The sequence below is a fragment of the Calonectris borealis genome, chromosome 4 (assembly GCF_964195595.1).
Source record: "Calonectris borealis chromosome 4, bCalBor7.hap1.2, whole genome shotgun sequence".
NCBI classification, from domain to species: Eukaryota; Metazoa; Chordata; class Aves; order Procellariiformes; family Procellariidae; genus Calonectris; species Calonectris borealis.
Genome location: NC_134315.1, coordinates 83,471,584 through 83,486,656, shown reverse-complemented (window position 1 = coordinate 83,486,656; position 15,073 = coordinate 83,471,584). Strand labels below are relative to the sequence as shown.

Genomic DNA, 15,073 nt, shown 5'->3' with positions numbered 1-15,073 from the left:
TGCCGCTGCGGGGAGGCCCGGTGCCGGCGTGCCCGCCGGCGGCCGCGTCCAGCGCCATGGGGCGGGCAGCGGCGCGGGGGTCCCGGCTGTGGGGGCTGCTGGTGCTGCTGTGCGGGGAGGTAGCGGCGGCCCCGGCTCCCCCCGCGGCGGCCCCGCTGCTGTGTAACGTGAGCCTGGACAGCCCCGCCGAGGAGCGGTGGCTGCCGGTGCTGGGGCACTTCGATCCCGCCTTCCTGCGCGCCGCCTTCGCACGGGTCATCGAGTGAGTGTGGGGCGGCGCGGCGCGGGGAGGGGTGTGAAACAGCCGGGGCCGAGGGGACAGCGCCGTGCCCGGCGGTCTGTCAGACAGCCCTTCTTCCCCGGTAGAGCGTGCCGGGAGCGGGATCGGGCCAGGGCCCGCTTTTCCCTTCCCCCCTGCGCGGTGGAGCCCTTCTCCCCCCGCCAGACCCGCTGCTGCAGGGCCTGAACGAAGAGGGTGAAGTGATGCTGCACGGCTGCTGAACTTCTCTGAACTCAAAAATTCAGGGCTGTTTTTTCTGAGCGTTAAGCCAGTACCACTGCATTACGCACATGCTTAGGAACCTGTCAGCGGATGGAGCGGGGAGATCCCTGGTAGGAATAAAACCTCTCACGGGTAGGCAGGCTGTGCTGAATGTTTTGCTCGGGTTGTGCAGGCTTCTTTGGGGGCGTGCAGAAGGCCATGAGATTCGGTGAGGGATGGGATGCAGGGATGTCTGATACGGCGCGGGAGAGGCTGCTAACGGATGGTCAGCAACAACTGGGACAGGCTGGTCAGAGGAGTGACAGACTCCTTGAGTATCTGACTGCCAGGCGCAAGTTGCAAACCTTTTTCTCGCTTTCTCAGCTCATGCCTTGAGTGTATTTTGCAGTGAAAGTATACCAAAATGGGTCCACGAAGTTATTCGGCCGATAGCAGCAGAATTGGAGTTCTTTATGCCGCAGCCCTTTGCGGGGGAAATTCTGGGACTGTGCAAAGCACTGGGAATAAGTCTTGGAGATGGAGTCTTGCTTAACTTCGCCTACGAATCTACTGCGTAAGTGTCTGGTACTTACAGAACCTGGTAGAAACAGATTTACAGATTCATTTTAGTTCAGCGTGGGAGAACACACAAAAAGGCGGGTGAACACACGTGGTAGGTGATTTGCGCTGTTCATTCTCATACTGTTTCATAGGTTCAGCTGGAGGGTTCATTAGGCAGTTTGTGTCCTGAATTGAACAAGAAATGCAAAGCAGTATTTTTATTCGTTAATAAAGGTAACGTGTAGCTGTAATGTTATTGTGTGTATATATCTGTATAAATGTATGAAAGTATAAAAAAAATTTCTGCTAATAAGAAAGGGCCATGCATTCAAAGTATTTGGGTTCATTTATGTTCGAAGATAGTGCAATGTACTCTTTTGTCGTTCAAATTGTCGTATTTCACCAAAAAGGAAACTAGAAGCATTAGTTGCAATCTCATTATTTTAACCATTCATCTGAGTTAAAGTTGCTTCCACACCATTTTCTGATGAAATTAATGTTCACAATGACTGTATAATGTAATTTTTTAATTTGCATAATGGAAAATCGATGTAGTATCTTTATGACAGCAAACAAAACCTCAGTAGAAAAAATACTCATTTTCGTTGTCTTTTTTTACCCTAGAAGCATGTGCAGGAGAATAATAAACACTTGTTGCTCCCTGTGAGGATCCTAAAAATATTTCTCTGTATAGGTTTTAATAAAAAACACGTGCATACAGCCACTTGTATGCATTTTGATTATTATTTTTCTTAATGTGTGGTATTTGTTTGAAGTGATCTTTTTTTTTCAGTAAGGATTAATATCAGATAAGATAGTCATTTAAATGCTAGCTTTCTTAGTATTTCACAGAGGACCCTTATCATTCTTAGCCCTGATAAGGTCCATGAAATTTTAAGTTTCTCATCTCTAACGATACTAAAAAAAAGGATCAACTGGGAACTTCACTACTTGTCTGAGAAATTTACCTTTTCGGTTTTGAAAGACAGTGTTCTGAGTCGCTGGAATGACAAACTCGTAACTCTCAAATTCTAGAGAAGATAAATTTTTAATACCCTGCTAATTCAATATACTTCACAAAAAAGCCTGTTTCACCGAAACTGAAAGTGCTATTAAAAAAGGAATTTCGGCACACTTCCTCTTCTAGAGAAGAGGTTAGACTACTATTGAAATGGCTGACATTTTAACAACAACTGATGTTTTCAGTTTGAAAGGACTCTGTTTTAACTTCTTTCTGAGTTGTGATTAAAAATATAACCGGGGTCCAAATTGCAATGAAATAATCTATAATTGTCAAAATGAAATCCAGGAAGTCTCAGACTGATACTTTGTGGACATTTTTAGATGTCAGATTTTTGTCTCGATTTAGAAAAGAAGTAAAATGAAACAATGAAATTTTTCCCAAGTGGAAATGCTGCTTCATGCCTGGTCTGTAATATCTGTCCTGATGCAGGCAGTAGTAGTGCAACTTTTGACTTTCTCAGCCAGGTGGGACCTGATAAGTTAAGGATTGTACAGTTTTGTATGCTAGACTCTGTGGGAAAGGACTTTGCCTTATGGATGTCATGCAGAAGTCATATAGGATATCGTAGTGTTGTGTAGTTATGCAGAGCTTCAGTCAAACCATTCTGTCCCTTTTTTTTTCTCTCCAATTTGAAATTAAAACCTGTTAGAAATTTTATCAAAAAGTATAGGATGAGACTCTTTTCTCAGGTTGGGAAGCATAAGTGTTAATGATATAATGCAAGCTCCTATTTGTATGCTTACATTAGTAAAATACTTCGCAGAAGATGAACTTAGTTACTCCTTCTGAAATGTTGAGCTAGTTCAATTATAATATTGAAAGCTTTGTCATAGCTTTTTCTTAAATCATTCTTTCTCGTTTTTGTTTTTGAAGCTTCTGTACTAGTATTGTGGCTCAGGATGACAAAGGAAACATTTACCATGGTCGGAACCTGGATTATGATTTTGTCGATATATTAAAAAAGATTACAATTGATGTGCGGTTTGTAAAAAGTGGGCAGGTATGATCTGCGGTTGACATGGCTGGGTGGTATTCCGTGAAGGAATGGGGTACGGTCGTACAGCTGCGTAGTGGGGTTTAGTGTAGGAATGTGGCTCCTATCTGAAGTTTACTGGATTATTAGAGCACCGCAGCCGCTCTCTCTAGGAATGCGGGATGAATGCTGGTTTTCTTTGCTTTCTGGACACCGAGTTTGTGGTGATAAACTGGAACAAATAGAACAGCATAATCTAGTATCTTAAGACCGTTATTTGGACAGAGATGTTGAAAGAAGGAAATGACAAGATATTTAAAAAGAAAAGAAATACTAGAGAATATAGAAGAGATCAGTTTTGGCAGGGACCGATTCTAAGGCTTTTTTCTAAGGCCTTGTTAATTTTTGTGACCGATGTGTGTGTTTTAGATGAAAATTTCCAAAAATGAACCAGTTGCTAGCGCAGTCCTCGTTAGTGTGATTTTCTTAATATTCATTAGTCCGTTTTGCAAATGGAGAATTCTTTGTTTCTTGCTTGGGTACTTGCTAACTTGAGCAAAACTTTTGTAGCAGTTGGTGATCATGAAGAAATTAAATGCAGTGAATTTTGGTCCTCAGAGTCTTTTTATAATTTACTTTGCAAGTTTTACTGTAATTTAAGGCAAAGTGTTTTATAGCAACTTAGGTATGAAAGTCACAGGAAAAAGTACAGGATGCTCCTTCAGAGCGTTGCCTATATCGTGTAAGTAGTGTTCTGTTCCAGAATGCTAAAATACTGCATGTTTCCTGATTTCAGATAGCATATCAAGGCACCACGTTTCTTGGTTACGTAGGCTTATGGACTGGACAAAGTCCACACAAGTTCACAATCTCCGGTGATGAACGAGGTAAAATAAATCTGTCTTCCACGCTTGATGTTATGTACACTATTTCAGTTGATTGTTGCCTGCTCTGGCCTTTCTCTCGCATTCTCAGCTCTAAATTACAATTAAGGTTGCCAGGAAGGAGCTGAGATTGAATGACTTCTCTGGCCCTCAGGGAGTGAAATCACACATGCTGCCAATTTTTGGCTGCTGCGTAGGAGAAAGACCTTTGTTTGTCAGCACGCTGTGGTCTGAGCTTGAAAAGTGTCAAAGGAGACAGAGTACCTTGGGGAAAGCCTTAAGAGACAAATTCATGTGGTCTGTTCAAGAGACACGGTTGGAGATGGCAGAGTAGGGGCTGAGAGAAAAAGATGCACTCGTGTATAGCAAATAAACAGCTGCTTTCCTAGTTCTCTGTCCCCATAAGGCAGCTTGAAAGAGAGGAAGGGAAGAGAAGCATAAGACTGAGAAATCTAGGGAAGAGGCAGCAGGGCTTCAGAGTATGCATGGAGACGCTGGAAACGCGGCTGAGGAAAGATCTGGTAGTAGAGGAAAGTTGAGAGATGTCACTACTGAGAACTAAAACTTGATAATAGAAGGGCTTGTAACAGTCAGGGAGGCAGAGGAAGGGTCACTGCCTTTTCCATCAGCGCTTTAGTTTGACAGATATTGATAGTTACGTCCAACTCAGAGCTTGGGTTTGCCTCTTCCGTCCCTTTTCTTTTCTTTTTTCTTTTCTTTTTTCTTTTCTTTTTTCTTTTCTTTTTTCTTTTCTTTTTTCTTTTCTTTTTTCTTTTCTTTTTTCTTTTCTTTTTTCTTTTCTTTTTTCTTTTCTTTTTTCTTTTCTTTTTTCTTTTCTTTTTTCTTTTCTTTTTTCTTTTCTTTTTTCTTTTCTTTTTTCTTTTCTTTTTTCTTTTCTTTTTTCTTTTCTTTTTTCTTTTCTTTTTTCTTTTCTTTTTTCTTTTCTTTTTTCTTTTCTTTTTTCTTTTCTTTTTTCTTTTCTTTTTTCTTTTCTTTTTTCTTTTCTTTTTTCTTTTCTTTTTTTCTTTTTTCTTTTCTTTTTTCTTTTCTTTTTTCTTTTCTTTTTTCTTTTCTTTTTTCTTTTCTTTTTTCTTTTCTTTTTTCTTTTCTTTTTAAGAAGCAGATACTTTTTGCTGTTCTTTATTAGCTGTTTGTTAGTCCGAGTTGGAACCAACATCTAAAATAAATGTTTATTTTTCACTTGTGATTGTGGTAAGCAATTTTTCCTTTCTTTTTCATCTTTTCTTTTAATTGGACAATCTTTTGTTTTTAAAAATTTTTGTTAGCTGTTATGCAAACACTATTCACTGTATACGTTATATACATATTCATTATCTCTATGAGCAGGGATTCTGCTATGGAGCTCATGCACCTTTTGATTCCTGTTTCCTTTGTTAATACTGCCTTGTTGCATTCACTAGATTCTTTCCATAGTTTACACTCCTCTGTTTTTAAGAGCCTGCTTTTGAGGCTAGTGTAGTTATTTAATCCTTTCAAAACTGAAGCATCCTGGGCTGATGCGGAGAGATGCAAACTGCTTTTAGTTCATACTAACATCAGTCTTAAGTGTACCGAGTCTTTGCAAAAGGCTTCATTTAGAAAATCTTGCAACCAAAGTCTGTGAAGAGGCACAATTTGGGGACAAAACCAGTGCCATCCTGTTCTCCCTGCTGTTTCTCAGCAGTGTGCTTCAGCCCTCAGAATAAGGATCATCTTAGACAACAGTGAGCTGGTTTAGTCCATGCCCAAACCTATTCTGTTCTCCTGATTCTGAGAGAGGAATCAAGTACTGCAAACTTTGGTGTGTGATGGGCCCCTGATGTCCGTCAGGAGGTGATGTGCTGTCATCCACCTGTGTGCCGCGACTTCAGTCACTTTTTAGCGACAGACAATAGTAATTCACTCAACACGTGTTGTGCTCCTGTAAATCGGTTGTCGCTGACTGCTTGCTGCTTTATCTGTCACTGTACAACTGAAGTAAAAAATTTAGGGAAACCAGCATGTGAACTACAGCTGGAAAGGGGGATGACTTTAAATGAGGGTGAAGGTCTATCAAGCATATGTTTTCTGCTGGCTTTTTCTTCTTTTGGCGTATGGATAATTATAAACTTGACCTGCCGTTTTTCTTAGTTCTCCTAATTTTCTCCAGTAACACAGAAACACCATCACTACCTCTTTTTTAGCTGTTTCATGATTTCTGTGTAATTCTTTTGTGTAATATTTCAGTAAGATGAATAATGAGCTGATTAATGCTAATATTTGAGCTGAATGTATCATATGAATAGACCCGCAATCCTTTTGGAAATACGGGTTACGAAGTGCTGGTCCCTGTTACAGTCACCTTTGACTCTTCATTGCTTATCATTCAGCTATGAATAAAAACGGCTTAAAAACTGAGCAGCTAGCAGGTTATCAATACTGAAAAGAATGTGATAGTTTTTGATTGAAATTGGTAGCACCGGCAAGTTCTGAGAGATACTGTGTATTCTCTGTACGGTGCTGAACACTGTCTTGTTTATTGTCCACTGTACCTCAGACTCCCTACCATTTTATGGCACCCTCTTATGGCACTGGTCACAGGAATATCGTACCTTTCAGAAGGCACCAAAAAGCTAAGATAATGATCGCTCCTGTCATTACAGGTCTGAGCTGCTTTCTGGAAAGCAGGGGTGTTAATCCAGCTGCCCTGGTTGCACTTCAATTGGGATTATGTTGTCTATGTATGTTTCACCTGTAGTTTCAGCTAGATGTTACGCTCTTCGTTAGCCCTTCTCCTGAAATGTTGACATTTTATGCTGATACATCGCTACCCTGTTTCACTGAGAATTTAGCTTTCTGTGGTACTTCAATATCCGAATCTAATGATACAGAAAACTGAGCATTTGAAAGACAAATTTTGTAAAATGAGGGCTTGCCGGGGTATATTAGCCTGGTTATGCAGCACATACTGCATATTTTATGTATAGACATCAGTAAAGTAAGACAAAAGAAAAGGAGCACTATCAGCATTCAGTGTTCTAAACAGTGTTGATAAGCTCAAGATGGTACAGAAGCTCCTCTGAGATTGTGTATGCTTTGTCCGTTTGGTGTAAGCTGCCTACCTTTGATGTTTTTCTGATAGTGATATAGTTAGAGAATTAAAGAATTTATTGCACTGATCTTTTGTAATGCAGTAGAGGGAAAGATGGCAGAGCTAGAAATGGGACATGAAGAAAGGAAGGCGGGAGGATAGATTTCACAGAGTGTACGTAACATGCATGTACAGTAATTTTTCTTTTTTTTCCAGCGGGTGGTGGCTGGTGGGAAAATGCAATAGCTGCTTTTCTGAATCGGAATTACCCCGTCAGTTGGCTTGTCCGAGACGTAAGTGCACCGAGTTGTTTTCTCATATTTCACAGTGATGTCATTTGTACTTACAAACTCATGGTAAATTTGATGCTCCAACTTTTCGTTTCACAGAGAATTCAATACATTGGTAAGTAAATGCATGTCATAAGAGGGGATAGGTATTGTGCCCAAATCGTCAGCGATGTGTATGAGAGAGGCAATTACCATCCTTCAGGGGGGCAGTCTCTAATCAATGCCAAAAGTCTTTGAGAAGCTGTGCAAAGACTTCATTCCTAGGGTGTATTTCAGGTAGCTGTGATTTCTAATTCAACAAATTGAGGCAGCTGCGCTCTTAGGTGGTTAGTATCTGACCCAGTGGTTATTTTACACTACGTTTGACCTGTTACCGTATTAAAAATGCAGAGCTTACTGGTGAGCGGCAGGAGTTAGACCGGTACTTCGTATAGCGCATTTTTTGACTATTGTGTTAGGGTACTACTAAGATAAAACAGGTCTGCTGCTTCTCAGATTAATGAATTTCGGTAAACACGAATGATATGGTTTGTAGGTAAACTCTCTGCAGAACTGGAATGTCTACTGGAGACTTTATTGTTCATATTTTTTGAGTTTGAGATGTGACTTGAGGCTGTGACTTGAAACTATTAGCTGCAGTGTTGCTGTCAGAAATAATTAATTGTTCTCCAGCGCTTTCCCCGTCTTTCTGAACAATTTTGTTTGATGCGTGTTCTCCACATTTGTTTTAAGTTAGTGCACAGCATTCATATTTAAAAATGCATTTCAGTAGGTTGTGGCTCTATGCCTGAAAATGGCAGCTTTATGGGCTGCAGTGGAACTGTCAGTTTATGCTAAGTTAGTCACCTGGTTATGGCAGGAAAAGTCAGGCTTGCTGTAAGCAATGCCTCTGCCTTACTCGCCATTGGTAGCTAAGTCCTCTTAAACCGCCAGCATGACAAAGACGGGGAGCGGGTTTTTCCCCCCCTTTTATCCACTTTCATCTGTCCCATTGTTCACACTGAACGACTTCGCTGAGGACTGAATTTGCAGAGTATGGACATGCCTCTGTCTTTTGAATGGCAGTTTTTCAGCTTTTTCCACTTTTCACGATACACATATGTGTACATATGTGTGTGTGTGTATATGTGTATGTATATTTACTGGTGTCTTTGAATATTTGCAAAGCTGGGATTAATGAGCTAATTTACTGAGTCATATACATTTCATGTTCATAGGCTAGTCAGTTTGGAAAACTTTTCAGAGAAATATTTTCAAGTAGGCAATTTACAGTCAAGTGCCATTTTCTAAAAAGCTGGACCTTTTCTTCTTTTTAAGATGTCCCAGTGCTCGTTTTTGTGCTTGACCGTGCTCTGTGACCTTTATTTCACTGTGATCTCCTTTTTGCGTTAGACCCTGAGCAGAGCAGAGGACTTCCAGTCAGCTGTTCTCAGACTAGCGGACGTCCCCATCATTGCTGAAGTTTACTATATTGTAGGAGGTGTATCGCCCAAAGAAGGCATGGTCATAACGAGGAATAGAAGAGGGCCAGCAGATCTCTGGCCTCTCGATCCTTTAGGTGGAGCGTAAGTAGAAAAAAACGGTTTATTTTGTTTTTTCATATTCCCTCCTGAGTGATAGGCAGGGTTAGTGACACAACTTTCTTGAGAGACCCCGGCTCATCTGTTACTAATGCTTACAGCTGGACAGGAAAAGCTTGAAAGCCTCTGAAAGGAACCCCAGTCCCTTCTCTTTGAGAAGGAATCACACCACCTTGTCAGGTTGGGGCAGTCCAAAGGGTCAAAGGTGGAAAAAGCATCTGCATGTGTTTCTTTTTCAGCCAGATTCCAAAGGAGACAAGACTTGAGGGCTTTTCCTGTCTGTCTGCCAAGTACTGCACCAGTAAATTCAGCACTTCCAAATTAGTTTTGACCCAATGTGGTAGAAAGGTTGAAGGCTCAAAAATAACTGTTCCTATCAATTTTGTGAAATCAGCAGCTTAATATGTGAAGGAGATCCTAAATAGTTGCCCTGTGGTGAAAAACGGCACTTAATGACTACAGTCAGCCAGTAAGTATCGGCTTGGCAACAGCCAGATGGCCTGTTGGCTCCGTGTACTCCAAACTGAATGCTGCAGGCTGCATCGTCCCCACACCCGTAATCTTTTCTCTGATCATCTCTTTAAAGGTCTGATCCTGCTTTTATTGTAGTCAGTGGTAGTTTTGTCACTGATGCCAGCAGGAGTTCAGAGGTCACTCCTTTTTCATTTGTGTTCAGTAGTTTATGGTAAAGGCCGCCATGTGTATCAACATAGGATCCCTTGGGCTTGCAAGAGACACAGGGAAGAGGCTTCTGAGGGAGTTTTTTTCCCTTTTGGCAATACAGAGATACTAATTCTTGGCCTTTATTGATTACCTGCTGATTTGCCTTTTGTTTGCTTTTATGTTTGTGTGTTGTGTTGTAGGTGGTTTCGTGTGGAGACAAACTATGACCATTGGACTACTCCTCCGCCTTTTGACGATCGAAGGTAAATTTAGTTTGGAGCTCCGTGGTGAGATAACACTTTTATTTTGAAAAAGCTTAAGAGACTTGGGTGTTTTCTTCTCTGAGCAGGTGTTAGCTCGTTGAGCAGGCAGCTTGTTCAGTTTCTGTAATGCCACTCAAAAGGGCACAGATGCGCTAAGGAGCGATATTCACATATGCCAGAGGAAAGTCTGTGTGGCTTTGAATGGCATAAAAGATGAGAAATTGCAAGGATAAGGCATGTACCAAAAATTTCTTTATAAAGCAAAGTTTAGTAGAAGTTACAGGATTTAAATTCACAGTGAACAAGTGTTTGATGGCACTAGGAAGGCGCTTGCAGACATCATACAATCTTTAGGCTGTGTAGCATGCAAAAAGCTGTCGGCAGATTCCCTGTTGGTTTGTACCCAATGGTGTAGTAATAGAGTAGCTTCAGCAATGTGAGACGAGATTCAGTCACACAGAACTCTGGATTATTTTAGGCCAAAGCAAGCATTTCAGTGAAAAGGCATTTAGTGAGAAATTTTTCACATTGGTGCTTTGTAGCCTTTGGAACACTGAAGTGTGTTTAACGATACTGCGTTGTTTTCCTGCAGAACTCCAGCCATGAAAGCTCTCAATGCTACTGGACAGCAGAACATTAATTTTGATACGCTCTTTAAGGTATTTCTTTTAAATTCTGCGTTGTGACTTCGACTTAAAATTCTTTTTCAAAGCAGAAGTGCGGTTGCATTTTTGACAGGGATTTAAAAGCTGTGCAAGGAAGGCAAGGTGAAAAAGGTGTACCAGACAACCGTGTTTGGAGAGTTTAAGACTGATAAGTTTGTTTGTTAAAATGTTTCTGAACTCCCTTACATAGGTATTTCGTAATAGTCTGCCAATCCAAGTGGGAAGTGCAAGAGGTGAATCACCACGGTCCTTGTGCAGTTCCTAATTTCAAGCACAATTATAAATATTACAGCAGGCAGATAAGGCGTTAGACATGAGTGATATTTACCAGTTAGTTTTGAGAACTTACATGTTGCATATTTCAGAGGGCTTTTTAAAAATATTTTTGTAAAATGGTCTGATGTTTAAAGAAAAAAAGCAAGAGAAATCCTTGACTTCCTTATTCCTTTGCGTAACTTCATCCTACTGCTGTTTCTAAATAGCCTTTTAACTCCCTCTTCATTTACCAAAATGACAACTCTTCAAACTTTCTGTACAGGTGTTGTCAGTGAAGCCAGTCTTAAACAAGTAAGTATTAGATTCAGAGATGTTAATCAGTGCCTCCCGCCGTGCCTCAGGCCACTTACAAGTCAATCACAAACTTCCTTAGGATTTTGCTATGCATCTGTCTGAGTATCTTGTGGTTTCCTAGCTTAGATTTCTGCTTGTGCACGTGGCACTCTGTTTCCACTTCCACAGCACTCTTCCTCTTTCTTCTGTCACTCTAGCCAAGAAACTACACTTCGTTAGGCTCAGTCTGGTAATGGGAAGTTCCTTTGTACTAGTGAAGCAAATGACTGCTTAGAGGAGCAGCTGGACTTTCTGCTGAGTCATTTTTGCCCTTCACTTTTGGAATCTTCGGATTTGTGTTAACACTGCAAATGCCTTTCTCTGGAGTTTCTGATGTAGTCCTGCTTGATGTGTAAAAAGGAAAAAAAAACAGTAAATGGGGACGTAGCTTTTAGGTACCATTTACTGGATTTTTAAGAGAGGTTTATTTCAGCATACCATTATCGTTCTGCGTCGTTCCACGAATTGCACCTTTGCAGGTTATCCTGTTTTGTTTTACTTTTATATGGTGCTCAGTGTATTCTCTGGATCAGCCATTCGCATTAGAGCTTGGCAATGGCTTCTTCAAAGTTAATACCAGGACTTCCTCTGCTCTGTCTTATAAATGTGAGGAACTTGAGAAAGGAGAAGAATATATCTGTGTGACTGTTAAGATTAGCAATGCTATTTTTTTAATACAGTGAACAAACGGACGTTGAAGTACAGTTCCTTTGCTGTTCTAAGTGGGGAAAAAATACTAAAAATTTGTGCCAGCAGCCTTCATTTTTATCAGTCTCTTTCCCACTTTTTCTAACCATTCTGTACCTAAGCAGAACCTTTGTTTCCACTAAAATTTGTTCTGCTGCTTTGCTAGTTTTATAAATTAATCTTCTTGCCTTTGGAACGTGACTCACTCTTTTCTTCTTTCCCTACCAGTAACACAGTGTATACCACAGTAATGAGCGCTGCACTTCCAGATAAGTACCAGACATGGATCAGAACTGTGAAGTGAAAAGGTGTAAGTAGCGTGCTGGTACTCCTAGCTACTTGTACTTAAATAAAAATTTCAGCTGAAGAGTCACTGAGGGACAAAGCACTGCAGTGGCACTCAAGTGACCTGGTCTGAATTCCTGATTCTCACCCTGGTTTGCTTATCGACCTCGGGTAAATACCTTCCCTTGTTGTTTTAGAGATAGAGTTAAGTATTGACTTTCTTTGCAAAATCCTTGGAGATTATCTTAGGAAAAGTGCTTTATCAGAGAGGAAGGGGTGGATGTTGTTGAGACCTGAAAGTAGAGGCTCCCTCTGTGAACGTTTTAGCTATTATTTTTACCAGTCCCCCTACTGCGATACCTTTCGCATGTCTCCAGGCAGTTGACTATGATAGGAGGACCTGCCAGAGCGAACTGAATCCCAGCAGGAGGGGCTGGTGCACTTGGCACCAAGAAAGATCAAGCTTCGTTTGCGACAGCTGTTCACAGGCTACTGAACATGAGCATCCTTTGAGAGTGTTCTCTCGTGAGTGTGGAAAAATTCAAAGTGCTTGAACTCGCAAGGTGCCTCACGTGGTAGCTTTAACGTATTCAGAGAAAGATGCTAAGTTCTGTTTATTTCTATTCCAAGAAACTCTGGTTGCGTGGTCTTGCCAGGAGCACAATAAGCTGCATTCCAGTTTGAATAGTTTTTTTAAACTCTTATTAATATTATATTTGTAGCAGTTATATTGGACATGTGGTTTTAGCAAGAGTAATTCCTTTCTTCTAGAGATTCTGAAGAGTTTGTTTCTTAGCTCTATACAAACCTGTGCTCTCTAATTTATCTATTTATCTATCTTTTTATTTCAACAGACAAAATGAGTGAAAAGCTGAAGCTTTCCAAGACCGGCATATGCTTTTAAAATCACTCTCACAAGCAGTACAGTTGTTTTGGCTTATTAATTACATGAACCATTCAGGAAATAATGACTTGCTAATTCTTTGAAGTGTGTCAGATGATACTGTTAACTGACTGTAATGGAAGTTTGATTCATTTTATTGTAATTATATTCATGTTCTAGCAGATGTTGATGGCTAAAAACTGCTTTTACTGTTTTTGGAAAGAGTTGTGCAACTTGAATGTACTTATGTGCTGACTAATAAAAAAAAAACTTCATGTATTTTGTGTAGTCTGTAGGTCTGAATATAATTAAGACATAGAAAATATGCACTTGATCGCTTGATTTATGAAGACCTGTGGTGTTATTCCTAATGTCATCATGCTTTTCCCTGATCTGTGAGGGGCTTGTGATCATGAGCCTAACAGGATCAGATACTATGCCCAGAGAGAACTGGACCGGGGGAGCGGGCAGACCAAACAGAGCTCTGCAGAACCCTATTATAATTGCAGAACAGGGTCGCCCCAGGTCCTGGTGCTGTCTACGCCTTTGCTGAACCGCATCGGTTTGGCCATCCTGTCCTGACGTGCTCTGTGAGACCTTCCTCAACACAAAAATTACTGTGTCAGTGCAAAGGAATGTGACTTTCCACAGTGTGAATTCCACTGCAGGCAGTCTCTTTCCCCTTGAGCTTTGGTTCTCTGGTGCACAGGCTCTTCAGCTGTTTTTAGTAGCTTATGAAGGTGACTGAGAGTATAGAATAGACTAGTTCAGTTGGAAGGGACCTACAACGATCACCTAGTCCAACTGCCCGACCACTTCAGGGCTGACCAAAAGTTACAGCGTGTTTTTCAGGGCATTGTCCAAATGCCTCTTAAACACTGCCAGTCTCGGGGCATCAACCACCTCTCCAAGAAGCCTGTTCCAGGGTTTGACCGCTGCATGCACATAGCTGTAGACTATGGTGCTTTATTCATCAGGAATCAGGAGCTGTTTTAGGAGATGTGATAATACAGACTTTTCCCCCCAGTAGATGGGAGAAGCTTGTGATGGGAAAGCAGTGAGGTTAGAAAAGGGATAGTTTTCCTTTTACATATTTGAAAGTTGCCTACAACAGAAAGTTTACAAGTAATTTCTGCAGTGCAGAGGGTTCGTGGTTTTTTTTGTTTGTTTCTCGGGTTGTGCTATGACCACATATTGAATTCAGGCATTTCTTGGGAGCACCCCAGAAATACAGAAGGATTTAAAGAGTCAAGACCGGTGGATACGTTCACGTAAAGCTTAGAGGTCCCATTCTTCGCTGGACAAAATTCCTGCTAATGCCAGTGAGAATTTTACGTGGGAGAAGGAGGTACGATCAGAATGCTAGCTCAGAGCACCATTTCCAGATACGTGCAATGTCGCCTGCAGTATTTGTGCACCGGTTATGCAAACTGTTCCTGAGAGAGCTTTCTGGAGAGGTGGGCCCTTTATCTCCTTGCGCCGAGTCTGGCTAAGTGTCATAACCTACTTACCTGCATCCTCTACTTCTACCTGGATAAACGCACTGCAAGCTTTGCCTTGACCCAGTTTGTACAATGACGTTAGCAGTCGTATGCCAGAATGATAAATTCGAAAAACGGAGAGTTCCTGGAGGAAGATGTCAATAACGGCGGTCACGATATCTTTGAGATTTCAGAATGACATTGCTTTAATTCACAGAGCAGGGACTGACTCCTGATCCCAGCAGATTTTCTTTATGTAACAGCCACCCACAAGTAAAGACAAAAGGATCCTTACAGGTGTAATTTTGCATAGTTGTCTTGACCTCAGCAGTGTTAGGCTGATTATCTTCTGGCAGTGGTGGGCCCAGATTCTCAGTGGTATAAAAATTTAATCAAATGTATTTGTTTCAGTGTGTACAAACAGATCTGGAGTGTATAATTATTTGGTATCTATGAATATTCAGGAAACAGTTGTCTGCTCCTGTCCTGTTTATGTCTCATCAGCTGTTCAGAACTTGCTCAGGCCCAGCCACAGAGCAGATTATTGAAATGTGTGGGGGTTTCTGAGTTTTAAACAAGAAAGGAAACTAGATTTTAAGAAGTCTAATTTTCTTTTATTTTGTGTTTGTTCTTTTAAATTATTTTATTAAAAAAGCCTTGCGTTTAACCTGTTT

At 41.0% G+C, this 15,073-nt stretch overlaps 1 protein-coding gene and 1 long non-coding RNA gene across 6 annotated transcripts; one reads left to right on the top strand and one right to left on the bottom strand.

Moving 5' to 3' along the window:
* Window positions 1–32: 32 nt before the first annotated feature.
* Window positions 33–13,197, top strand: NAAA (N-acylethanolamine acid amidase). 5 transcript variants are annotated; one of them, XR_012673658.1, is made up of 11 exons: window positions 33–262; window positions 891–1,055; window positions 2,940–3,066; window positions 3,836–3,926; window positions 7,210–7,286; window positions 8,676–8,848; window positions 9,727–9,789; window positions 10,382–10,448; window positions 10,993–11,021; window positions 11,979–12,206; window positions 12,890–13,197. XR_012673658.1 is itself a non-coding variant. In XM_075150393.1 (11 exons), exons 1-10 carry the CDS (start codon window positions 57–59, stop codon window positions 12,052–12,054), a joined length of 1,074 nt encoding a protein of 357 aa, XP_075006494.1. In that variant the 5' UTR covers window positions 34–56; the 3' UTR covers window positions 12,055–12,060; window positions 12,890–13,197. The 5 variants fall into 5 exon arrangements, 2 of the variants coding, with proteins under 2 accessions (XP_075006494.1, XP_075006495.1); XM_075150393.1 differs by having other exon boundaries at window positions 34–262; window positions 11,979–12,060; XM_075150394.1 differs by having other exon boundaries at window positions 246–612; window positions 11,979–12,060.
* Window positions 7,314–11,982, bottom strand: LOC142082307 (uncharacterized). Its single transcript, XR_012673663.1, has 2 exons — window positions 11,502–11,982; window positions 7,314–11,404 (listed from the first exon to the last, which is right to left on the bottom strand). It is a non-coding gene; the product is annotated as an uncharacterized LOC142082307 (long non-coding RNA).
* Window positions 13,198–15,073: the final 1,876 nt, after the last annotated feature.

Bases quoted from the DNA above. Each gene is read 5' to 3' on its own strand.
- NAAA (XM_075150393.1), top strand. From the start codon at position 57: ATGGGGCGGGCAGCGGCGCGGGGGTCCCGGCTGTGGGGGCTGCTGGTG. The intron at 3,927-7,209 runs GTAAAATAAATC...TTTTTTTTCCAG, and splicing joins AATCTCCGGTGATGAACGAG to CGGGTGGTGGCTGGTGGGAA. The intron at 7,287-8,675 runs GTAAGTGCACCG...TTTTTGCGTTAG, and splicing joins TCAGTTGGCTTGTCCGAGAC to ACCCTGAGCAGAGCAGAGGA.